The 27,720-nt window shown below is 37.7% G+C and overlaps 1 protein-coding gene across 2 annotated transcripts; it reads right to left on the minus strand.

Moving 5' to 3' along the window:
• Positions 1–7,092: 7,092 nt before the first annotated feature.
• LOC139942212 (aquaporin-9-like) lies at positions 7,093–27,587 on the minus strand. 2 transcript variants are annotated; one of them, XM_071938989.1, is made up of 8 exons: positions 27,424–27,587; positions 19,285–19,510; positions 17,837–17,963; positions 16,585–16,722; positions 15,477–15,595; positions 14,727–14,944; positions 13,239–13,393; positions 7,093–12,468 (listed from the first exon to the last, which is right to left on the minus strand). In XM_071938989.1, exons 2-8 carry the CDS (start codon positions 19,381–19,383, stop codon positions 12,365–12,367), a joined length of 960 nt encoding a protein of 319 aa, XP_071795090.1. In that variant the 5' UTR covers positions 19,384–19,510; positions 27,424–27,587; the 3' UTR covers positions 7,093–12,364. The 2 variants fall into 2 exon arrangements, with proteins under 2 accessions (XP_071795090.1, XP_071795089.1); XM_071938988.1 differs by having other exon boundaries at positions 7,093–12,471.
• Between the last annotated feature and the right edge of the window lie 133 nt (positions 27,588–27,720).

The raw sequence follows: 27,720 nt of genomic DNA on the forward strand, positions 1-27,720 counted from the left end.
GGAACAAGATATTTGAACGACTTGAGATGGAAGGATACTTCACAGATCGCCGTATTTGCAGTGCATTTTGCTGACAAATACTCAAACACTTGTGTTCACCCTAGACTAGTGTAGAGACGATGGAGTAAATCCAAGGCTAAGATAGATGACATGATAGGATACAAAGCCTCACGTCCGTATTGTTACAAACATGTCTAAGCAGTAGGTCCTAACAGTTCAAACAAAGTCTTTCCGTATTGATGTATTTTAACGGCAAGGTACACGTTTCGTAATAGACCAGTGTTCTCACTTGGTGTATCCCATCAAAAGCATAAAATGACAAGCCTGTGAAAATTTGAGCTCAATCGATCATCGAAGTTGTGAGAGAAAATGGTGAAAGAAAAAAAACACCCTTGTTGGACGAATCTGTGTGCTTTCAGATAGGACTAAAAGACTTCTAATTAGAAACATTTTATTATGTTACTTCAATGTATATCGTAGCCTTGGATTCGTAGCGACTTCAGAGGGAGTCGTTTCCCACAATGTTTTATACAATCAACAGCTCTCCAATGCTCGTTACCAAGTCAGTTTTTAAGTTAATATTTGTTTTGAGTAATTACCAAACGTGTATACATTCACTTTAATTACTGTATCAAGAAAGTACCTCCAGGTTTTTTTTCGAGCTGTTTTACAAACCAGGGATACAGGGACAGAAACTCCAGATATTAAATTTTAATTGATTAAAACTATTTATAAAAACAATGTCAATCGTTGGTCATCCTAAGTCTTGTAAAAAAATAAAATAAAGCACGCTCAAAATGTATATCGTAGCCTTGGATTCGCAGCGACGTCTTCAAGCATCCAAACAAACCTATAGTAAACTGACCGCCAGCGTCAGGTCGTCAACCTGGAGTTGTTTTATTGCCACTGAATATTTCAGAAAATCGCTTCAATAATTCATAATTTAATATTAACATGTTTTTATATAGGCCTTTCATACTAAATGTGTAAAGCATCATAGCGTCAAATACCTGAATTGGTTTAGGAAAGGGTCGTAGATTGTTTTGTTTTGTTTTGTTGTCAATGCTGATTGATAGACCAATGAAGTCACCTGTGAGTTTCAGCTGGATACAATGTCTACTTGTTGAGAAAACGGCAACAAACGGGCATGGTGGTTCATCAAGAACGTCAAATCTATCCGCATTTTAGCGAAGTGGGCACGCACCGCATCTCCGACATCAATATTTACAAGCAAACACTAGGAAATTCTCCTAGACTCGCATTAAGTTTTGGGAGATTCAACTGTTTTCGACGAAGTAGTACGGGAACAGTTTAGATTAACACAAAGTAACTTTTAAGGATACAAATTACACACCCCTTTGTATGGGTCCTTTTCAAAGTCTTATAGTATTATGTGCAATGTTATTTTGTTTAGCTCGTTTCGTCATCAGACTATCATACATGTTGAAGGTGCTTATACTTTCGGTACCTTATGGAGATCAAAGCACACAACGAAGGGAACAACATAATGAAAAATTGTAAGGGAATTATAAAGATTGTGTGGTGGACAATGTGGTTGTATTCAAAGTCTAAAGGAAACTGTAAAGGGCGGGGGAAAAAACACAATAATTCTCAAAAGGAGAATTAGAAATGATGGAGGCAGACTGTGTTTGTGAGAATGTGCATATCTGCTCACACAGGACTTGTAAAGGCGCTGGACACTGTTGATACTTACTCAAACAAAGTTTTGGCATAACAATTTACTCGGTAACTATAGCAATGGAGAGTTGTTGCTAGTGTAAAACATTGTCAGAAACAGCTTCCCTGAGGAAACGTAGTTTTTGAGAAAGAGGTAATTTATCACTTAGTTATTAAAATACTCAAGGCATGAGCCTTTTCCAGGCATATCTGAAAGCACAGAGAGTAATATTCTTTCAACTTCGATGATCAATCGAGTCGAAATGCCCAAAGATTTGTTTATGTATGCATAATGTTGTTGGAACACGTGAAAAGTGCTGGTCTTTGACGATAATATTACCAAAGGTGTCCAGTGCCTTTAAACCAAAATGATCCGGGTGTATTGAATGAGCGAGGCCGTCCTCGGTTTTGGTTTCATGTACAAGACCGGCTGAGACTGCTCTCTAACAATGTGAGGTGTAGTTTTATTTATACTTGGTTGTCGATGTGTGTGTGATTGTTTGTACTAGGTTTTACAAAATGGATCAGGGTGTTTTGACTTTCTCTATTTGAGTTTGTGTGCAATATAAATGGGAGAAAACTGAGAAAATGTGTGTGTTAGGGTTTGCGTTTGTGTGTACACGTATTGACAATTAGTCGAACTGAGGTCGTTTTAACAAATGGGACAATATGTCTTTAATATTGTTGTAACAAAGGACACTTAGGGTGTTGGTGTAGGTACACATTCAAACCGGGGACCACCAATGAAAGACACACTGTGGTCCCCGGTTGGCTGAAGGAGTCATAGTTCTGAAACTATGTAGGGCCTACAAATAATGGGAGCTGTTGCCAAAAGGTTTACAAAACTGGGAACACATATTGGGTTATCGATTCCGGGTGATTTACACACGTGTGTATCACACCCTCTATCGATATCCTTTTGTTTTGCACACTAACACTGGTGAAAATACTTTGTGGACGTGTGCTTCAAAAACCTTCGTGTGGACCTCGCATGTCTCTGGTCCACATTTACTATGCCTGTCCAGCCATTGTCTTTAACAATTATTGACGATTATAAACTGGACACCTTTAACTGGCAAGGACAAGTATTCTCACCTTAATGTATCCCAACATAAACTTACAGGAAAAAATCTTTGAAAATGTTTACTAATTTATAGTCATTAAAGTCTAAAGAAAATAACGAAAGAAAAAACACCCTTGTTGCAGATGTGTGCCTTCAGATGCATAGTGGAGGCTTCGGGTCTGAAAACCTTTAATATTTGAGTGAGGAATTACATCTTTCTCAAAACTACGTTACTTGACAGAGGGAGCCGTTTCCTACAATCTTGTGTACAATCAAAAGCTCTTCAAGGATGTTTGTGACCAGAGCAAAGGAATCTGCACTGACAGTAAATGTGTGAGAGCTGGGTGTTTCTGAGTGAGAGCGGTGAGTGTGTCAAAGTCGTTGACACCAATCACGTCCTCGGCTTCATTGTGTGTACCTAACCAATCAGCCAGAGAACATTGGGCGAACAAGAGACAGAGTATGTAGACAAAACGTGTTAACGAGTGGGCGTGTATGTCTGTTGATTTATTTAACAAACATGACCCGGGTGTCGTGTTAAATTGAGGGTTTTCATGGTTTATAATGGAAGTTGAAACAATGAGGAACTAAAATTATGTTCTCAATGTATCAGGTGTTTTTATTGACGCTTGCTTTGGGAGACTTGGGTCACTGTAGACTTGATTCAAGTCCCGTTCTCGTGCGAGAAGTCCCTAACCATGCCCGCAGTCAAAATGTAGCTATCGTGTCCCCGGAACAGGTTGGGGAATGCAGAGCATCACAAGACAATCGTTTTCCGGCGATGGCACGGCGCGAGATTGAGACTTGAGTCAAGTCTAGTGTCACTTGGGATACGGAGGTTTCCAAGTGAAACTTCAAAATAGAGGGATGTTCCACATTGATTAATGTGTTCAAGTCTAGACGGTGTAACATGTGACATCATTATGTTTGCACAAGAGCCACAGAGCGTGTGGCCGATTTGAAGAAACTTTACGCCAAAGAGCAAGATACGCACCACGGTTGTGAAGTCGGCCGCCGGAACTTCCTAAAGACAATTTTGTTAACAGACAAATGGACGAAAATATTCAGTGGTATGTTTAAAGAGATTGCACTGTCTGCTCTGTATCAACCTTTGTTATGACTGAATAGTGCGTTAATTATTTTAAAACCGTGGAATGTATGTTGGAGTTATGAATTAAGTGTCACATTTTTTTCCCAGGAGACTAGTGCATTATTTTGCCTGCGAAAACGCCCTGGAATGTTTTTAGTTAACTAGTTTTGTATAGAAAGGGTCGCATGGTCTACTTGGCAGAGTGTGTATTCACAGGGACAAAGAAAATAAGCCGTCTCAGTGATGAGAATTAGCAGCAGTGTGTGAACCAATGTATTTGTCTGTGATGTGTGTGGTGATACGGGTTAACTAATTATGAAAAATATACTAACCTGGTAGGTGATCCCAAAGAGTACCAACATTAAAGGGACATTTTAGCAGCTTATGACCGTATTTTGTTTGAGATAGAAGTGGACCTTCTGCACAAAAGCGCCACGTGTTTTTTACATGCTTGTTATTACCTAAACTTTGCATCTTCTATGTGAACCACTTCCCCCATGGCAGTCATTTTGGATTTCCATAAACACCATAATAATTTACCAATTAAAGCCATTATACCCTTTCGGTAAACAGTATTGTCCAAGTCCCACACTTCGTGTATCACAACTTACAAATAAAATAACAAATTTGTGAACATTTTTGTGGAAACCCACTCTTGTTTCCGCACGTTTCGCCGTGTCATGACACGTGTTTAAAAAAAAATCCGTAATTCTCGCTATCGAGAATTGATATTGTTTTAATGTTTTCTCAAAAAGTAAAGCATTTCATGGAATAATATTTCAAGAGAAGTCTTTCACCATTACCTTCTGTAAACCCTGTAACTTATTTGTAAATCTGTGAACTTTTTTGTACCGAAAGTGTATAATGGCTTTAAATCACCTTCTCACTGAGAATCACAATTATGGTGTATAAACATAGTGGTTCCTGTCAAAAAGGGCAAATGATTTGTATTTGAGGATCATGGGGGCAAAATGTTGTGCTTTTGCCCGGAGTGTCACCATCCATCCCAGGTATGGTCATAAGCTGCCTAACCAAAATGGCGGCTATGACTATAGGCTACAGCTTTGACTCGATTTCCGTGTCATCATGCGTTGAAGTATAACATCCTTACAAACACCCTTAGCAACAGTCGTAGCCGTATACGCCCATTCGTGTACGGTCAAAGTAGAAATACATGTAACCCATTATCAGGGCCCAGTTTCATAGAGCTGCTAAGCACACACATATGATAGCATGAAGTTTCTTCCTTGATATCAACCAAATTCCCACGTGATTTTCAAGAGCTGAATTCAAGTCACAGCTGAATACAAGTCACAACAATATGCAACAAATAGAAATTCGGTTGATAGTCCTGTTTTTATCAAGTAAGATATTCCACTCTAAGCAAATGTTTGTGCTTAGCAGCTTTATGAAATTTGTCCTTAGAGTGATGTGACGAGTGTGTGTACTTGCACCGTGGTTACCCTTTTACGAGGGGAAACATAGGCGGGAGAGGGCGCCCTAGTGCATTTGAGATTCGTCTGTGACGGGGAGAATGAGTGAATGGGAAGTTCAAGTTTACCTTTGTGTCGGACATCCTTTAAGTAAGAAAAAAATATCATTCAAATAAAAAATAATAGTCATTGCTGCTGTATGTATATCTAGTGTACAGTTAATAATGAAGATTAAATATCAATATTATTATATCACCAAATGTCGATACGTTCGTTAATAAACTAATTATGAGGTAATGTTCTATTTGCCTTTATCGTTTGTTTTTGTTGGTGTGACTTCTTTTAAAAGGAAAGTAATGAATTAGATGCTAATATCAGCTTTTGCAATAATGATAAATAATAATAACAAACATATTTTGTTTACAGACAAATACAAAATATAATAGCTTATCAATTTGTGATATAAACATTTCTGCGACATTCTGCATTTTGTTCACGAATTATTTTGCCCTGTTTTACCATAGTTGTAAAGCTTACCCCATTGTCATGTTAATTATATCTATTAATTGTATCAAAAAAAGCAAACAATTAAAACAATTTCAAGGGGTAAATCAATTGTTAGGTACAAAAGGCCTACAAGGGGTAAGTCCATCCGTTTGGGGTCCAAAACTGAAGAAAACGAATCGCTAAAGGATAAGTCAAGCCTTTTTGTTTTGAAATGATATTGGTGAAAATATGAAAAACTTCAGGAGAAGTTCATTATTATATTTACCAAATAGGAAAGACACGGTTATCAAAGTTTTGTTGTCAACAATTTACTATAAAACCACAAAGGGTTAGTCCAGCTATTTTTTCGTCGTCTCATATTGGGTCAAGAAAATGAAATACTTTGCAAGGGGCAAGTATGTTATAGGTTAAAACAATAATAATAGTAAAAACGTTAGGGGGAAAGTCAAGCATTTTATCGAATCTGGGTTCAAAATGGATTCGGGTTACCGTTGGGTTAAGGGTTGGGTTAGGGTTGAGTCAAAAGTAAAAAAGGTGTAAGTCTAGCACTTTCTTACAAAAGAGTCAACAGTTAAACTTAAATTAAATAAAAGGTTAACTAAAAATATTGACAGGGTTAGGGTTAGGTTTTGGGTTAGGGTTTAGGGCTAGGGTCGAGGTAAGAGCTAGAGTTAGGGTTATGGTTATGGTTAGGTTTAGGGTTAGGAATAATGGGATTAGGATTATGGTTAGTGTTAGGGCCAGGTAAGGGTTAGAGCTGGGGTAGGGTTAAGATTAAGATTATAGGATGAGGGTTAGGGTCCGGGTTACTGTTAGGATTTGGGCTAGGTTAGAATTAACGTTAGGGTTGGGGTCAGGGTTGGGGGTTGGGATTAGGGTAAGGGTCCGTTTAAGGCTTGGAGTTGTGTTAGGGTTAGGACTATGGTTAGGGTCAGGGTAAGAGAGCTAGAGTTGGGGTTAAAATAACGTTACGGTATGAATAACATAGGGTTAGAATATTAGAGAAAGGGTCCATTATTTGTATTAAAAAGATCAAAAGTAAAACTTTAAAAAATAATAATAAGGTTAGCACCTGTATCGAATTAATTGTATCGCATATTTAAGGTAAAGCCCGACAGTACAGCCAGCAGCATTTTAAAATAAAACGCAAGTAAAACATTACTTGACAAACGTGAACTTTGTTTTTACTACCAACATGAAGCGAGATGAACTATAGATGTCATATAGTATATTTATTTATTTATAGTATTATTTTCTATATTATTATTATATTATTCCATAATATTAAGTTCTTAATTTCATAATATGAAAAATCAGTACATTGAATTAAAAAAGTAAAACATGATAATGATGAGTGAAAATTAATGACATGTGCGAAAGAAAACGAATGAGCAGACATATTATAGTTGCTTATTATATTATTATATTTTTTTAGACATTTGTATTGGAACGTAGAACAAACAAGAAATAAATGAAGCTGCTCTTTGGTGCTGTATACTAAATGTTTTGTTTCAAAGCTGATTAAATATTCACATTCCAGACACAGTTATCTTAGTAAAGACACTCGGTCTGCAGTGAGATGAGATCTATTTCAGTGATGGCAAAAAATGTATGAAATGACACTGGGACACCTTTTGTAATTGTCAAAGACCAGTATTCTTACTTGTCAAACCCCAACAAATATACACAATAAAAAATATGTACAAATTTTGACCAAACTGCTCATCCTTTTTGAACACATTATTGTGTGCTTTCAGATGCAAAATAAAAGCAACCAGACATGATTAAGTATTTAAATATATGAGTGAGAACTTATACCCCTTTCTAAAAAAAACCTACTTTACTTTAGAGGGAGCTGTTTCTCATCTCATCTTCAATGTGTTATACTATCAACAGCTCCCCATTGCTCCTTACCAAGTAAATTGGTATGCTTAAAAAAAAAACATTTTGAGTAATAACCAGTAGTGTCCAGTGCCTTTAACAACAGTACACAAATATCACAGAGACCCCATGGTCCATACGACCCAAGATGTGGTGCTGTGTCTCTTTAATTAAATATAAGACGCATATAAAGGGCTGCCTTGTTTTTCGTAAATTAGTCATACCTATATATCACTTCCACGTAGTACAATAATAATCTAAGCCTTACCACCCACAATCCGAGGTTGTTGTTAATATAAAGTTAAACTTGACATAAAATGGAAGGTCGGGTCAATTGCAATACAATTATTTCAGAAACTATTTGATGCGACGAAGACATGCAGCATTAACTCTAAGCCTGCTACGTTGTAGTTTATTGCAATGCAGTATTGTGTACCGATAATCCGATGACTATTCCATGCACTAAAGTACTAATTTACAATTATTTACACTGCTAAAAAAATTAATATATGTATTAACAAGAGTAATATTTATACGTACATATAATGTATCCAAATGGAAATGTATTTAGCATGACACAAGTCAAATGATTTACCACACATTCATGTCATAGAATAATCCCGCATTGTGAATTTATGAGAACATTGCTTAATTCACATAATTTTGTCTACGGTAATAATACATCGGTTTGTTAACCAATGGCAGCATAATGTGCTCTCTCTGTAAAATTAAAACAGTAAAAAAATACGGTTAGAAAAACCTTACCCGGAAAAATTACTGCATAATATAAAGTTTGGCACCAATGCTTTTACGTAAATCGACGTAAAATTTTAGACTCTTCGCGTATGACGTCACTGTTTCTCGGCAGCTGCTGGAGAACATACACGCACACGTGACTAAATTGCGCAAATTTGAGCTACCAAACTCAACACAGGTTGGCGCTATACGACATTGTTCTCGAGAGCTGTAAATTTAGTGAGTTGTGACAACAACTGGCTCTGTATGAAGCCAATTTTTGTAAAAAAAACAAAAAAAAAAAAGCACGAAGGGTGTCAGAGTAGTCTGCCCAATGGGTTGTGTGGGATTCGGACTGGAAATTGCGTCCAACTACCAAGTGAAAAAAATGTGTTCCCTCTATTCCGCAGCTACACAGCTTTGTATTAATTTTGGTTTTTACCCATACACCGATGTGTGTTTGCACTGTATGCTCAGTATTTTCCAGAGTCCTGTGAAAAAAAATATCACAGGCATGTTACTCGGGTGGGATTCGAACCCACGACCCTTGCAATTCTAAGGCAGTGCCTTACCAACTAGACTACCGAGGTTGCCCGGTAGCTAGAGGCAGTTCGAATCCTATGTTTTGGCAGCGCGGGTACCGCAACGATATAATAGCTTTGGTTTCTCATGCGGGTAGTATTCCTACATGGCAGTCCCACATAGTTGCTGGAAGAAGTATGACACTATCAATAAGAAGGGTCTCTACCTACAGTGAATGTATATCTGTCCACCTCCATTGTATTACGTATACACTCCAAGAACTGCAGGGTCAGGATTTACCAGGATCTGGGTCTAGCTTGGCCTGGCCCCTTCTTGAGTCAGTGTGACCCGGAATCTGTGCTAAAATGACCAAGATTGTGCAAAATTGTGGCAGATCCCGGACTCGGAATCAGCTTCACCCGGAAATGGATGCATGATATTAATATTAGTAATAACTTAGGAGGTTAATCATCCTTACTCGCAGCGAAAAGCTAAATTGCGAATGACGCGGCTACAACGTGTTCGGGAAGCAGGCATGCAAGGGCGCCTTTGGCAGCCAGCCACATCAACCCATTATGACCACGGAGCACAAGCCAGAGATCAAAAGTGTTCGAGGGAGGAAAACTGGATTGTCTGGAAAACTATCATGACATATAAGAACCAACGCACAACTCACCCAACATAGTACAGCCCTGGCCGGGTATCCTAAAAACTAGGAACACCTTGGTGAGAGGCGAGCACTCACACACGCCAACCATGCCCCCAACCGTGGATCAATGGCTTATTGGAATATTGGCACATTTTAGGTCAATTCTAACCTAAGAGGTTATTTTAGAGCGTAAGACAACGTTAGTTCAACCAAAAAAAAAAAAAATCAGTATCAAAAACGTTTCACAAGGTAAGAAATCACACACAATATATAGTAAAACATAAATTAGTCGTACTCTCCCGCTACTTTAAATGTACTAGCACTCGATCTGGAGACAGGTTTACAATGTCCATCGCTAAACATCTCTCCAAACTAGCTAGACATAATCTCATAACTCAACTAAGCCTCTTTCACTTTGTGTAAATATTTTACAATTAGTTTATGTTAGTTAAATATATTATGTACATTTATATTAAGCCTCTTGTAAAGTAATAATATGAATTTTAGTTACAGGGAATGCGTTGAATGTGAAAATAGGGGGAATCAAAGCCCTGGTGTTAGTCAAACTTTGCGAACAAAATGCGTAATTTTAAGGTGGGATGATCGGGTGTCTCGATCAAAAACTGAATATTTTAGGTAGAAATTCACATTGGAAGAAGCATTAAAACACCATTGTAATAATATTGCATTCAAACAGCGAGGGAGGTTTTTGGAAGTGGCATAAAAGTTGGATAAAGACAAATCAGAAAAGGGAAGCAATATAGACTGAATGAGATTCTTGTTTTAGATTGTGACACCTAAACTGGATTGAACTTATAGTTTTTCTTTAAAATGCTATAACAGATAAATTATTTTATCACGATTAAAAACAAAATGAAAACCTTACTAAGGGTAAACCTTCCTTAAAACACTTAAATTATTCAATTATTTTTTTGGATCGACCTCCTTTCACTTTAAAATTACATGGAACAACAATATTGAGTAATTAGTGAGGTAAATGTTTTTAATTACATTTCTAGAAAGTTGAAGATAACATTTACATGCACACATGCCTTAAAATATATTTAAGTTTTAATTGACAAGTTCGATTTAATTTTAGCAAACCAAGCAGCCTCAGTTATTGCTAGTAATTTCCAGGTCATAAAACCTCTTTCTGTATAACTTTATTTCAGTGACAGACACTGACCATGACAATAGCGACGATTACATAAAATGTAGATTAGTATAAGACATGTAGTATTGCATCGGGGATAATGAATATTATAATATTTTTTATGTTATATGTGTAAGTTATTTGCTTACATTGGTGCGTATACGGGTGTATTCTAAGGATAATGGCAAAAGCCAAAAACGAAAGAAAAAATCGCACAGCGATTTTCTACAATGCCCGGACGAAGCAGAAAACAGATTTACTCCGTGGGTGCGTTCGATTGGCCTCCCCGGGTTGACCCAGGACTGGTCTCATTGTTTTTACGACATTATCAAGGCTATACACCCGGGTCAGACCAGAGTTATCAGTTTTTTGGCAGCAGGTTACTTTAACTTAGGCTTACCCGGGTAAGTGACGTCACCACGCAAAACTTCAGAATAGCTACCATTTCGTTTGTAATTCGGGGGAAATGTCCAGTAAATTTGAGACACATTTACACCCTTAAACCGGAAACTCCTTGAGCATAACGTCTGTTGTTGTTGTTTTTATCGCAGATGCCTTTTAAGTATCAAGGTGGGTTGGAACAACAATTTTACCATGCAGTTTTACATTGAGATTTATACTAAATTCTCTGATTCACTGCACAAAAAGATTAGTTTCAGCGTGCCAGGAGATTTTGTATTCTCCATTCGGCGACCTGTGTACACTGCAAAAATGTTTTCCCGAAAGCGCCCTCTTTTGAATCACCAATTTAACTTCCCTTATTTGGACAAAGTCTCCGGAAAGAGATTTCCTTGAGACACCGGTCGGCTGCGCCAAGATCCACTGGTGTGAATTCTGGGGGAAGTTGGCCTTCAATTAGAGAGATGTCATGGACTCATCACCCGGATGAGTATGTAGCGTCCCCGGGGTCGACCCGAGGTAGCTTTTTGAAAGCATCCGGGCGGCATTTTATTTGTTTAATTTTTATTATTTTTTTGCACTACGAAATTGCCACTGTCGTTGTGTTTTTCAATGGGGATTTTTTGAAAAATCGATTCAAAAAAGGGAACCCTTAAAAAAACAAATCGGAATATTTTTTTGGAAGATATCAATAATTCTAAGGTTCAGAAACAAAATTGCAACCGGGTAAATCCGGGCATTTTGTTATGCGGTAATTTATTTATATATATTTTTTGGTAATTTTGATTGCCAAGTCCTAAAAAATACTTGCGTATTTATGTGTGGTGAGTACTTAATGCTATTCTCAGCAGAGAGCACGAAGTAAACAGCTTATCAATATTCACATGTATTTATAGGGTAAACCAACTTATTATTAAAGCAGTTGTATTGCAAAAAAAAAATAAAAAAATAAAAGTGTTTTTGTTATTTACTCAAATCTGGCCACGATTACGCCAAAAAGGTGTTCTGTTTTTGTTATTGCGACTTGGCCACTACTTGTTAAACACTATTTAACATTTTGTTCATAGACCCAGATTAAGGGTCTGTGATTCACTGATATCCCAATAATTTATTCCTTAAAAAGTATTAAAGGGAAAATTAAACAAAAATTGCGATAAAAATGTTTCTAAAAGTTAATTAAGAACAATACCGTATTATAACAAGACCGTATCTGACCATCGAACCTCTTTGTTATTTCAAATAAAATGTGTCTCACTCAGTTACTCTCGTCGCCGGTCACGTGATGACTTTCATAATCGTAGGTTGGACTAGGGTGTTTCAGACAGTTCATAGTCTGCTGAGCATTTCCAGGTTGCATTTCTGCTGGTTGAGGATAAACATAACATAACATTAACACATTATTATTAGTTTACAGTTTACAGTATCTCACATAATATTAATTAGCTAAACTCCGATTCACCTATAACACTAAGTGATGCTTTTCCTCTGCTGTCTGTATTATACCGGTGTGTGACAAGGGATTATGCCCCCCCCCCCCCCCCCCCCGAGACGGGAAACTGTGTACAAACTGCTTCTGATAGCGCCCTCTTCTGATTCCTCCTCATCCAGCCCACGTTAATTTCCGTATAAGGGACAGAATATCCGGCGGACAGAATTCTCGGGAACACAAGTGTTAAAGGGGATTCTGATGCGTGTTTTTTCTCCTTATAGGACAGATGAGGCCACTTAGCATAATAACAATAAACAGTTTTTATATTTTGAATACGACGACCCAAAGCGCTTTTGAAAAGTGAAAAGTGAAACCAGGGTTATTGAACACAACAAATTGCAGAAAACACAGAAATAACTAAAAAATGCATGCAATGAAAAATACAAGTTATTTGACAAAAAGATATGTCTTCAAATTTGACTTATAAACTGTTCTAGGGAGGAGCTAAGTTTTATGCAATTAGGGAGTGGATTCCATAGTGTAGGAGATGCACCTCTAGCAAATTATTGGGCGTGTTTTCTACCGGAATGAGTCTTCGCGCTTGTTTGCTGTGTGCCTCGGTGAATGATAAGGATCTCGGGCTGATGACATGGTATTTCCGCTTGGCAGCAAGAACAAAAAGTCAAAGAATCATCCTTACCGAATTCATCCATGGACGGTCTGTCCCTGTAGTACCCGCCGTGTGTGTCTTTCGGATGGTGCCTCTCGACGAAAAGGACGTAAAAGTGAGCCCCACATATGCCTCCGAGTAGCGGTACAAAGGTTGGTATCCACCACCAGTGAAGTCCTCGTGGCCTGATTGATGGAAATGGGTCCAACTTTAGGAGAACAACTATTTGGTATGCTCACAACAAACAAAACTGGTGCAGTACAAAATAAGCATGGGACAAATCTCTTCTTGGAGGAGAGTTCGACAAAGGAGACTGCTGCTGACGACGTTTCGAGATGAATGTTGTGTTTGTCTTCAGGGTAATTATTTCAGTCTGATTATGAAACTCATATTGGGACAATTCTGTTTTCATCTGAGACAAAGTTCCCTCTATCTTGAAGTCATACTCGAGAAAACTGTAACTAAAACCTCCTTTAAAAAAAACTTATTTCGGTTGGGGCAACCAAATTTAAACAAGGACAATGTATGTCTACAAGCTGAAAATTGGGCATGGTTTTTCACTAAATTCTCCCTACTATTACAGAACAAAAATAAGCACACATGTTCACAGGCTTGTTATTTCATATTGATCACCCAAAACAAAGTTTTATGCAACTATTATGTCAGCTTTGTTATAATCCTCTGCTGCTCCTCCATCAATATAAAGTAATTCGACTTTGTCCCATTTTTGTTTCGATAAAGTTATTTTAAAACTAATGTTTATTTACTTCGACCCTATCCATGAAACCGTTCTGCTATACACGATGCCTGCAGCGAGCAGCGACTTGCGACTTGCAATCAAATAAAATAATTATGGATTTTTGTTTAGAGGATTTTTGTTTAGATGATGGTAAACGATAAGGAGGGGCTTGGCTAGCTTCTAAAAAACATTGGCATAGTCATGGCACTTAACCACAATTGATTGGTCCTCCGGACGGGTCTTAAGCCGTAGGCAAAGTTGTTTTGTGAGATGCATGTGAAAAGAACCCGTTCTAAAAGTAGTTTTGCCCTAGTGTTGAACCCGTTCTGAGAGTGTTTTTACTCATGTCTTTATGGCATGGTTGATTGCGGGTAGCACCACATCATCTTGGATCCCCTTACGATGTGTTGTACAAGTGAATCCAATAAATCAAACATTTTGCTCTGAGTTGATCGCGTGATTTGAGACGACCAATTGCTGAAAATAATATAAGAATTGTGTATAAAAAGTTTTTTTTTATATTAAAATAATACGATCTGGCAATGACACTGTGGACAATTATACTGGCTCACTGGAAAGTTGTGTTGATAGTCTACTTGCTCGTTAAAATAATGGCGGTTTTGGAACGCGAGTTTTTCGGACCATTTTGTTTCTTTGACGTTTTTCCTGTTTCAGACCAATACTCCAAAAGCACCAAAGCAATCTCACCAATGCTGAGAAAAGTTCAGACACTGATAGTCGCCATTTTAGCAAAATTGTCAATGAAAGTTGTAACTTACACCCAAACTTGATTTCCATAACCGACCACCCAGGTGAGAAGTCTACCAGCGAAGTCACGGGCCGGATTCATAGGGGCACCAGCGTTGTGACCCCACGTCAGTAAGATCATGGAGACGGATAGACCCACGAAAAAGGGTTCCATTCCTTTAGGTGGTTTGCCGTTTTTCTCATCAAAAAAGACCAATGTACAATGCAGCAAGAGACCTGTATTTATTATCTGAAAAATAAATGAGTAAGTATAGTAAAATATTCGGTGATGCCATAGTGTCAACAGGCTAGATTTGACCTGGGTTGACTTTTTCTACTAAACAAACCCGCCAATGACCAACACTATACACTGTAAAAACTGCGTTCAAAGTTAACAGTAAATACATTTTGTTCAAATGTTTAAACATGTGTAATGATAAACATGTTTATCATTTTGACACCTGCTCACACGGTTTGTATGATTCAAACACACAAAAGAATCGCAACATGTTAAAGGTTATAATACATGGTAACAAACGTGGGTAAACTTGTGCTTAAAAATGTGTTGAACATCTAAACACTGTTTTTAGAGTAAATGAAGCGTTCTCCGTTAACAGTTTTCCTGCTGACAAATACCAGTGAACACACAAAAAGGATCACCCACAAATCTGACCAAATGGTATTTCATGTGTGTTTTTGTTTGCTTGTTTGTTTGTTTTTGTTTGTGTTCATTGCAGCTCTGTATAATGAAAAAGAAAATCACTAAACTTGAGTATACTAACTTGTTCAGCTAGTCCGACCCAGAGACCAAAGTACGGCTGAGGGTATGTGGAAAAGATACCTGCCGTTCCTGTAGAACCAAACATCGTCCGGTTTCCTCCGTCCAGATTGTCGATTCCAGCTGAGTGACGAAAAGACGTAAAATAATATAGCAGTTTTTGTCGCCAAGTATTTCAGTTTTTGTCGCCAAGTATTTCAAACAGCGCCGCGCTGGTGTCATCAGGAATTGTGTCCCCCAGTTTGTGCTCCCTCAGTTTGTGCTCTAATTACGAAACATGGGCGGGAGTAAGTTGATTCAAAAGAGGGCGCTACAGGAGGACAGGTAAGTTTGACATTGGACATTGTATATTCAACTAGGTTTGTACAATGAATGTCTGCTTTGCTATTTCGATAATGGACATCATAGCTCTATGTTGGCAGTCTCCCTATTTTGTCAATATATAGGGTGAAATTCGGAAGGTGAACTACCGATAGCTGCTGTGTGACCAGAGGGACCACACTCAAGTCTCTACTTAAAGGAACACGTTGCCTTGGATCGGTCGAGTTGGTCTTTGAAAAGCGTTTGTAACCGTTTTTTATAAAATACACATGGGTAGAAAGATGTTGTAAAAGTAGAATACAATGATCCACACAAACATGCCTCGAAATTGCGTGGTTTTCCTTTTACCTCGTCGACTAACACGTCGGCCATTTATGGGGGTCAAAATTTTGACTCCCATAAATGGCCGACCATGTTAGTTCGCACAGTAGAAGGAAAACCACACAATTTCGAGGCAAACTTGTGTGGATCATTGTATTCTACTTTTAAAACATCTTTCCAACCATATGCATTTTATAAAAAACGGTTACAAACGCTTTTGTTTTGCCAACTCGTCCGATCCAAGGCAACGTGTTCCTTTAATACAAGAGAGTGACTTGTCAATTTCAACGTTATGTGACACTCATTGGAATAATGGGATCACCCGAAACCTGACGTCGAGGGTGCTCGATCTATCAACAGAACAAGTCAAAGGAACTGACTAAGTTTTGTCTTAACCGAAAAATAAGGGGGCATGTTTTATACCCGTCACCGAAACATACGCAAATTATCCCAATACATACGATACTCACGATAGTATATTCCGAAAACAACAAACGCCGCACTGAATGCACCAACGAGCTGAGCAGCGATCCACAGGGGCGCCCTCTTCCAGGGAAACTTCCCAACTGAAGCCAAGCCAATGGTTATAGACGGGTTGACGTGGCCACCTGCATACAATACACACAGTTAAAAAGGTTAAAGTAGTGCAGTTAAAAGGCTAAAGAAGAATGTTTCGTTTTTTTTTTTTTAAGTTAATCTTTCCGTCAAAGGAACTCGGCTAACTTCCACTAGGGGATATAGTTAAATAAGTTTAATAAAAGCGCTGTTGTTGTTTGTTACTTGTTTTGCTCCTATTCGTACGCGTCATCAAGTTATCTTGTCTCCAGGCCTCTGCTTATCAAATCGGCCCCCATACTGTTCTTTTCCTTTGAATTATGTAAGCCTTAAATTATTCTGTTCGGTATAATGTATTATATAATAATGTGTTTTTGACAGTAGGGCAATATATGTGGAAATGAATTCCGAAATAATTGTAGAATCAATAGTTAGCCTAGTATGGATCGAACCCACGACCCTGTGATTGCAAATTAAGTCACGCAGTCCACTGGACACGGTGACCCTTTATAGACCCTTCTGCCACCAATTGTAGCTTTTTTTTCTTCATATCAATTTAAATTTAATTTATGTTTATTGTTGGTTAGGAAATACCTAAACCTGCATGTACCATGTGTATTTTATGTTAATTAGGAAGATCATTGGCTCTGAAAAGAGCCGTTGGGATTTCAAACAGTACACTTTGCTCGTATTCCGGAGAGACATTAACGGCGGCTGTTGTAGAACCATCACTCTTCCCAGTTTTTTTGCAGTGTGACGATCAGTTCAACCAAACGTGAAGAAGTATATAACGTTGAAGTTCAACCTTAAAGGGTTTACTTTATGAAGGACACAAACACAAACACAACCTTATAATGGTTTATGGGATAATAAAACATTTTGGAGAGAAACTCCAGGACACTGTCATAGTTTTATTTTTTGCGTCGCTCCAATGTGCAATAAATATTTGCGTTTTAATAATCTATTAAAATGGAGACTATTTTTACGTTGATTTTAGAGTTATCTTAACAACGAAGATTTTGAAGATAATGATGGGAGAAAGCTTCCCTTGTAATATAACAAGCCGAGGTGCTGTAGATTTTAAGAAATAAGTCAAACAGTTCCACGAAAATAATGGTGTTATCTTTATTCTCACCAAGACAATAAATTATTCACGATCACACTCACCTGAGACTCCCACTCCCGTGTATATTCCAAAAGCCACGCCCATCCCCGATGTCAGGGCTGTCGATACAGGTGTACCGGATGTCCAACCACTTACAAAAGCTTGGGCCAATCCGCCGTCAACAAATAACTATGAGATAAAAAAGGGCAAATATTAAATAGAAAAAAGGTGCAAAATAACGAAATAACGAAACAACTCAACGGCATAGACACTCATTGAAAAGTAGTTTTGAGCTGAACTCCAGCAAGTGGTATCGGACTCGTGGTGACATTAACAAGACGTAAGTGTGACGTCAAGGTTGAGACATAGATTGGTCAACATTACTAATATATTAATGGGCAACATTCAAACGAACAGTGACATTCAAATATACAAATTTCAGCTGAATACCATACGCCGGTTACTTGCTGAGACAACAGAAGAAGAGCGAAACAATGTCCAACCACGTTTTTAGCGAGGCGCTGTGGGTACCAAGCGCGCATCTTGACGCAGTAATCGCTTGCTAGCCAACCAATCAAAAACATTTTTATATTACCATTAGACTCGATCCAAGTGGACTTGGGGTTTCCTCGTCATGCTATCTTCTTTTATTTGATCCAAAGTGTCGCGGTTTTGCCTAAAATTTGCCCTAAGCCACCAAACTTTATTATAGCCAATGTTGTCAGAACACTGCGAAGAAGATGGCACTGTGATTGAAGAGGGCCGGGTCACTTTCCTTTGGCAAGGGGGCTCTTCCCCATTAGGATGATTAAACGCCAACAGATGCTTTTTAAGAGGCACCAAGGCCAAAGACTAGGGGCAACTACGACCCCCATGGCATCCGTGTAAAAACCAAGCTCGTTTAAGATGACCCTTTGACCTAAGATGACATCGTGTCTTGACTTTCATGCGGAGACAATGGCACTGTCACAAATATAGTTCAAAAGTCACAGTGATGACCAAACCGAATTAAAAACATTTGTTGTCAGTGAAATACTATAGCGACCATCACAGCGTGGAGTCACTGCGTAAAAACAGTCAGACATTCTTGCAGTTAGGTTGTACTTCCTGTGATACCATCCGATCAACAAAAATTATAGTCACAAAAAAACACAAAAAAAAAAACACATAGTCTAGTTCAAAGTCAGAGTGAAAACACACTGAAAACATAGGCCCTTTACGAATTCACGGCTTCGGCTTTGGATTCGGCTTCAGGCGCATTTATCTCGTCTGAAGCCTTGAGTACGTACGCAAAGCACGCGCAATAATATTATCAAAAGACTGCGGGGCCAAGCTAGCCTGAGCCGATTCTGGAGCCGAAATTGTGGTTTCGAAAAGGGCCGTAGGTGTCAATGAAACACTATAGTGACCAAAGCGTGGAGTCACTGTGTGAACACAGTATTATGACATTATTGCAGTTATGAGGTACCTACTGTGATGCATCCGATCAAAAAAATGTTTAAATACTCACCACTAATATAAATGTTCCTGCCAACTCTGCCAGCATTCCACGAACCAGGTCGCTCTGTATGGTGAGACACCGTTTGGTTATTGAGACGCAGCCCATCATGCCGTCCTAACGGTACGGTGGCCCGGCTGGTGGAGACAACGATTCAGCCATAAAACGATGTCCGGGGACAGTAGGAGAAAGGGTCTTTAAATATGTTGCGTAACTTCACCGTGTGACTCCTGATATCCTGTAATATCAGTCAAGAAAGTGTGTTAAAGGCACTAGGACACCTTTGGTAATACTTCTCACTTTGTGTATCTCAACATGTGCAGGAAATAACAAGGAAATCTGTACGAATTTTGACTCAATTTATGGTCATCGAAGTTGCAAGAGATTAATGAAAGAAAAAATCTTGAGGCAGAAACGTATGTGCTTTCAGATGCATAGGAGGGGTGAATTTATTTGAATGACTGAGAAAATTACCTCTTTCTCACGTTGGCGAAAAGTTGTGTGTGGGATAAAGCTTTTACTTTCAATCAGTTCATCGATTATAAATCACTAGTTGTGTTATCACATCATTATGTGATACTCACAGTTTTCTAAAAGGAAAGTCATAAATCGCTTTTGTGTAACATCCTTTACAAACAAAAAGTATATTCTCAGAAGTTTGTTCGAAATGGAAAATTAGATAGGCAAAATTTTAAGAGACCAAAAATCCCGGTCACTGTCATAGTCATAATTTGTACATACAACTCGTTCCAATGCAATAAATATTTGCATTTTAATAATCTATAAAGGGAGACTATTTTTAAGTTGATAGATGTTAGAGTTATCTTAACAACCAAGAAAGGGCGTGTATAGGCCATGCTTTAAAGGGTATATGTACTTTTTCCTAACAAAAAACACAATGTCCACAGATATACATTAAACTTACACAGTTTGAAGATTATGATAGTAGAAAGCTTCCCTTGAAATTTTACTCACTGAGGTGCTGTAGTTTTTGAAAAATAAATAAAAGTAATAATTTTCGTCTCAGTTTTAGCATGTAAAAGCATGTAAAAACGTGCTAACCAGTTATGCTATGGTTTTGGTATAATATCATAACTGGTTAAGGGGATTTTACATGCTAAATAGTTTTAGTCTCATGAGACCAAAACTATTTTGTGACTTGTTTTACTCATTTCTCAAAAACTACACAACCTTAGTTAGTAATATTTGAAGGGAAGCTTTCCACTATCATTATCTTCAAACCCTGTAAGTTTAGTGTAAATCTGTGGATATTTTGAAAAAATACCCGAATCCTTTAATTGTTATTACTGCTTTCTAACGTACACGTGAAGTATACAGATGAAATATCTTCTAAATGTATAATACGGAATGGGTATAGTTGACATTAATCGCACACATGTTTGGCGTGATCAACCCCATACATCAAATACTGTAAAAATGTGGACTTCGTTGTTCATTGCGTTAGCTATGCGCAATTTCCAGCATGTTAACACATTTTCGTTGTAACAACCGTAATCAGATGTTTTTCATATGATGAACAAAAAATAGTATTAGTAAAGGGCCAATATGAACTTCATTGTCAGTATAAGCTTTCACTTTCAGACTGAGATAAAACAAAGGTACCTAAAAACTCAACGCCTACTCAAAACTGTAACCAAAGAGCTAATTTTCCGGTGAAGACTCGTTGACATTGCAACCATGATTGTGAGATTCCCTACACGCAATCACACTCTAGACCTTTATCACGCTGTCTTCATCATGGTCATGTTCCTCGTATCGATAACAATAATGAATGCTAATCATAATGTTGCAAAACGGAACCAGACTAGTTTTTCTCCCAGCCTCGGTTTGGTTACATTGATATCAACGGGGAAAAATCAAGATGGTTGCACCATGATAATGGTATTTATTGACACTTTCTCAAAAAGACGCCAGACTAATTTGTACTCCCGCCTCGGTTTGGTTCCATTGGTTTGAATTGAAGAAAAACAAAGATGGTTGTACAACGGTAACAAGTCATCAGAATGACACAACAAATAAATACAGCACGATGTTACATGTAGTCTTAGTTCCAAGACGCTCATTTTGTGTACAGTCACGAACATATCATGGAAACCCACCCGTTGACAAGGAGTGTTCGTGACATAAGCTCTTTTCGAAACCACGGCTTCGGCTTTGGATTCGGCTCGAGGCTCCGTTCTCTCGTCTGAAGCCGTGAGCGCGTCTGATACGCAAAGCACGCGCAAAATTAATTGTCAAGCTAGCCTGAGCAGAATTAAAAGCCGAAGTCGTAGTTTAGAAAAGGGCCGTACACACTGAGCCAAGACTAAGGAGTACGATCCGATGGTTTCCAAAAGACTAATGCGTCTATCAGCTTTCATTTGTGGAATAATCCACATGGTAGACTCATCCTTGCTCTTATGTTGAGACTATAGGCTCACCAATGTTTATCATCTGCTGTGCAGATAGCTTGCATTATAATAGTGTACAGTTAAAGGCAATGCAGTATTTACGTGGGTTTACATATCATTACCTGTTTATGTGAGTTTTGTAAGCAATGGTGTGGCTTGTACGCAAGATGATTTGTTTTTGTGAGGGGCCAATTCTGCTCAATGTTTTTATTTTTTGTTTGTCTCTAAACTGTGAGTTATTATCGACGGCAAGTTGAATTTGATCGATGATCTTCGTGCTATCCAGCTGCCAGTTTTGACCAACCAATATTATTTGGAATGTTTTCGCTTTATAACTAAATTATTCCTTCACTAATGAATGATATGCCTGTCAATTTGAGTAATTCAAGAAATTCATGTAATTTTGAGTTAAAGGCAGTGGACACTATTAATAATTGTCAAAGACTAGCCTTCATAGTTGGTGTATCTCAACATAGGCATAAAATAACCAACCTGTGAAAATTTTTGCTCAATCGGTCATCAAAGTTGCGAGATAATGAAAGAAGAACACACCCTTGTCACACGAAGTTGTGTGCGTTTAGATGGTTGATTTCGAGACCTCAAGTTCTAAATCTGAGGTCTCGAAATCAAATTCGTGGAAAATTACTTCTTCCTCGAAAACTATGGCACTTCAGAAGGAGCCGTTTCTTGCAATTTTTTAGACCATCAACCTCTCCCCAATACTCGTCCCCAAGTAAGGCTTTATGCTAATAATTAATTTGAGTAGTTACCAATAGTGTCCACTGCCTTTAAGTGATTAACCTTAAATTAAAGCATATTAGTTTCCATTATCGCTTTTATTATTTAAATTGGGTATTTACTTTTAGTTTGGTTCGCTTGCTTTAAGCTTAATACGGCTTTGCTTAAGAACAAAAAACCAAAAAAAAGCATTCAATAATACATCAATTCAAAATTAATAGAAGTCATTTTGTTGGTTAATTAAATATTGTCGGGGAAAAACATGACAGTGACTGCATGATTATTTTCAAGAGATTCATTATGCCATGTCATTTCACACGGAAAATAATTAATCATATTTGGGCATTTCATTCAAAACATTTTAGTACAGGGACCCATATAGACATTACTTTGTAATTTTAGAAGTTAATCCATACGGCTATGACGTACAGTTTCATACTAAACATATCCCAATAACCAAAGAACCATTCAACTGCACACGATTATTGCCATTGAACCGAACTTCAATTATTATAATGGTGAATACCTGAGAAGGCTTTAGGCGCTAACCAAGGGCACTGTGTAAAGTTATCATAGCCCAGTCGCAGACCATGAACGTGTGGGGTTTCGGGTTATGCGAGTCTTCGTCTGGAGAGAAGACTATAGGTGTTAAATCTTAAAGTTGGGTGACTTCTCTTGTTTTAAAGGCACTGTACACTATTGGTAATGACTAAATAAAATAGCATAACAACTTATTTTGTGACGAACAATGGAGAGCTGTTGAAATGAAACATTGTGAGAAACGGCTCCCTCTGAAGTAATGTAGATTTTGAGAAAGATGTTATTTCTCACTCGAACACTTCAGGCACGAAGCCCTAGGCATCTGAAAGCACACACATTTATGTAACAAGTGTTTTCTTTTCATTATTCTCTTGCGATTTTGATAGCCAATTGAGCCCAAAACTTTCACCGATTTGTTGCATGCAAATGTTGGAATACACCGAGTGCGAATACTTGTCTTTGACAATTATCAAAGGTGTCCAGTCCCTTTAAGGGATGACGCCTTTTCAAGCATTGAGGCTCAGATTATATTGTTCAATTAAGTTGATTGCGAGCCGTGTTCATTGGTGTCATGATCAGCATTCAGTTAAACAAGTTGTGGGAAAAAAAAAAAAAAAAAAAAAAAAAAGCTTGAACGCACTTGTAATCATCTCTCTGGCCTGTAATTCCCCCTTTGATAGGGAAAGGCCATTTTCATTTTGCATTATAGACCTTTCTTTTGCAACCCTGGTTGAAAAACTTTGGATAGCCAGGAATACAAATCAAAAACAGATCAAAACTGTGTGCAACAATGTTACACAATGATTCAAACATTGTGTTTGTTTTTGTTTGAAAACAAATCAACTAATTATGGGAGGTATTTGAATTGAATTTACTTCATTTTAATTTTTTCAAATTTGTGATTTTGGTTAAAAGATCTGTTTAAATACACGATTAAGTGTTTTAGAAACATTTGGCCCCACTTGCCAACCAAGGCGGTTTGTTTAAAAAGAATGAAATTTAGACTGTTTGGCACAGCTCAACATTTTCATGATTTGATCAGGCACAATTTATCACAAATTACATTTAGAAGTCAGTCAGTGTTCTTATTACATATGATATCAATTACATAATATTATGGAAACTTTAGTTTCATTTAGGTCAAGAACTGAATAACCACTCCATAACTGTTACTGTCTGCTGTTTTATAATTGCGGGTTTCACACATAGCACATAGGGGGCTTGAACCTGCCACCTACAGACTAACGCTCTGCTAACTAAGCTATGAGCCCTACGATGGCGGTCTTCTCCATTATTGTCAATATACTTATATGTCAGTTCGATTTCATTAGAGGTTTCTTCAACTAAATCACTGTAGCATTTATGTTTTAAAATAACTCATTGTACGATTGATTTTTAACCTCAGGGGATATAATCTCAAAACTAAACAACCCCGGCCCCTTTGAACTTAAAACATTCGTCAAAATAACCTGCGATTACCATACCATCATATATGTCAAATAAAATTATTGTAACAGTTATATTTTACTCTTTTTTTTACCTCAGGTGAACACCCCCTTTAAATTGTATGCATTCGTCCAACTAATATATGTCAATGGTGCTTAAAGCCAATGGACACTTTCGGTAGACAGTAATGTCCGAGGCCCACACTTCGTGTATCACAACTTTTATATAAAATAACAAACCTGTGAAAATTTAGGCTCAATCGGTCATCGGAGTCGGGATAAAATAACGGGAAAACCCACCCCTGTTTCGGCACGTTTCGCCGTGTCATGACATGTGTTTAAAATAAATCCGAAATTATCGATATCGAGAATTTATATTGTTTTAATGTTTTCTCAAAAAGTAAAGCATTTCATTGAATAGTATTTCAAGAGAAGTCTTTCACTATTACCTTCTGTAAACCCTGTAAGTTATTTGTAAATCTGTGAACTTTTTTTTTTTTTTTTTTTCTGTTCCGGAAGTGTCCAATGGCTTTAAAGGCGTGGTTCTGTACTCTAATGACAGCAGGTTTTACAAAACATACCCAAACTGTCAAACCTTTGTGTATAAACATTCTTTGCTGAACAGGCCGAACACGGTGAAACGAATCACTTGTTTTGAAAGATGTGTGTCCTGTAAATAATCTGAACGGGAAATTGTTTTGAGAATGAAAACGCATACACAAAAACTTCTCTAAATTGTAATGTTGTCGTCCTGATTCAAACAGTTCTTTTTAAAAGGCAGTGGACACTGTTGGTAAAATCCCTAATAGTTTTTAACATAAAACCTTACTTGGTAACGGGTAATGGGGAGCTGTTGATAGGGTAAAACATTGTGAGAAACGGCTCCCTCTGAAGTAACGTAGTTGTCGAAAAAAAAAGTAATCTTCCACGAGTTTGATTTCAAGACCTCTGAATTAGATTTTGAGGTCTCGAAATCAAGCATCTGAAAGCGAACAACTTCGTGTGACAAGGGTGTTTTTTCTTCCATTATTATCTCGCAACTTCGACGACCAACAATGAGCTCAAATTTTCACAGGTTTGATATTTAATGCATCTCTTGAGAAACACCAAGTGAGAAGACTGCATGGTCTTTGACAATTGACAATAGTATATGTAATGTTTATTTTATGAATGTATTTCTCTCCTATACATTTATGTGAAACAATATGAATATACAGTGGTAGCACTTAAAGAACTAATAACATTTAAAAACAACTGCGCGAGCTTTCGTATCAACAAAACTTTGTCAGCTTGCTATGGAATTCCATGTGGTTTGTAATGCAATTAGTTAGTCTTTTAGCGCTAGCACTATTTTCCTTGCTTAACATCTATCACGGGCTAGTTCTATAATAATTACTAAATTGATGAACTCTTAGCATCATCAACTGTGTCCCTAGAAGAGAGATGTTCACAACATGTCATCGCATTTTCCGAATAAAAAAAATATAAAAATAAATATGTTCATTTCAACTCAACCCTCCCTCTCTACATACACAAAATATAACGTAGATTTAAGCAAAATAATAAGCACAAAATATTGAAGGGGGAAACCCAAATAATGAGAGTATGTGGCTTTAAGATTCTTATGAGTCAACTCGGTCCAAGTCAACTCGGTCCGTATGGTTGACGGGAAGTAATTGTATGTTTTCTTTGAATTGAAAATTACCGATTGTGTTGGCCCAAAAAAATGTCTTCAAATGTCTCTTTGCTTTTATTTCAACCAGAGTATTGTTTTCTGTATCATGGCTCTCAACAATTCATTAATTGACAAACATTAATAATTGAATCCTCTTTGATTTCTTTTCAAGTAAGTTACATTTAAAATTAATTAATATAAAATCAGTACGAACTACATAATAATTATTAAAAACTAAAGAAATTGGAAAAGAAATAATTTTATGTTTGGTTAAATTATAAAGAAAACTTTCAAGTTAACTTATAAGAATAACAAATAATATCCAAAAACTACTACTTTAATAAAAATCATAATAGACAAAAGCGCATTTTACAAGATACAAATAATAATCTTGGGTTAATTGCGGTCCCTCCTCCCCGCCCCCCCCCCCTCCGAGTTGACTTGGGACCGAGTTGACTTGGGACCGAGTTGACTTGGGACCGAGTTGACTGGGACCGAGTTGGCTTAGGACCGAGTTGATCGGTACCCTTTCAGCTTGAGCCGATGCTTTCAGAAGTCAGCCTATATACAGACAAACAACAAACATCCTTCAGACAAAACAAACAAGCAACTAGACAACAAAACAAACAACAAACTTTGGATGCCATGAGAGAAATACGTGTATAGATGTTGGACTGACTGAAGAAGAGAACAAATAAGCCCTATTAAAAATAATGCACTATTTTTTAATTTTTTTTATTTATTTATTTATTTATTTTTTTTATGGGGGGGGGGGGGGGGTATCCATGCAGTCAATTTCACTTGTGCGGGTTTGTTACCTGATCAAAACAATACAGTATATACATGAACACTTGTTTACAATCATAAACGTGTAGTGTTGGACCATTGCTCCAAAGGTTGGACGCGGTGAACCATTATGCCTGAATAAATTGCACTTTCTATAGAGTTAAACCCACAAGTACAGTGACAAATACAGACACTCTGTGAATAAATTGAAGGTAATCAATTTATACAATCAGACCCTTGGAACTGAACTATAGTGCCCAGGTGATCACACTGCAAACGATGTGCAGAAAACAGGTGCATAAAGCATCAAAACATAATGCTGGTCTATAGAAGTGCAGACTGTCAATACACACAATAATCCCCGGGTGTACTGTCATGCAAGCGAGCTAGCAAGTGCATGGAAAGTCTGCATAAAAGGTCCCATTACACTGCAATTTGGCTCTGTATGTACAAACACATACACAACACCATTGACATGATAATACGGGAATCTTGCATACAGCCGGGTAGTAAAATGACAACTAATTTTGCTTTTGATGGCAAACTGATATCTTACCTTTTAAAACACTGCTCTAGTTTGTAAACACCTCCCCGGAGTCATGCGAACCCATGGATGCCATTCCCACACAGCCCTGCGTTGTTGTATTGAAGATTATTTTCACGAATTAGCAGGGACGAGACTATTATTAGCCATGGACAACCTTTGACCGTTGAGGGACGGCGTTCTATCCGATTACGATGCCGACCTGACGTCCGTAATGAGATTTGTGTTATTGAGGGCGCTTCGCTAAACTCAATCTAATCACGTTTGGGGTGTTGTTTATTTGCTTCATTCATCACTCATTATGGCATT

This window comes from Asterias amurensis, chromosome 9, assembly GCF_032118995.1.
Source record: "Asterias amurensis chromosome 9, ASM3211899v1".
NCBI lineage: Eukaryota > Metazoa > Echinodermata > Asteroidea > Forcipulatida > Asteriidae > Asterias > Asterias amurensis.

Bases quoted from the DNA above. Each gene is read 5' to 3' on its own strand.
- LOC139942212 (XM_071938988.1), bottom strand. From the start codon at position 19,383: ATGATGGGCTGCGTCTCAATAACCAAACGGTGTCTCACCATACAGAGC. The intron at 14,945-15,476 runs GTTAGTATACTC...TTTATTTTTCAG, and splicing joins GGGTCGGACTAGCTGAACAA to ATAATAAATACAGGTCTCTT. The intron at 12,472-13,238 runs GTAAGGATGATT...ATCCTCAACCAG, and splicing joins ACCGTCCATGGATGAATTCG to CAGAAATGCAACCTGGAAAT.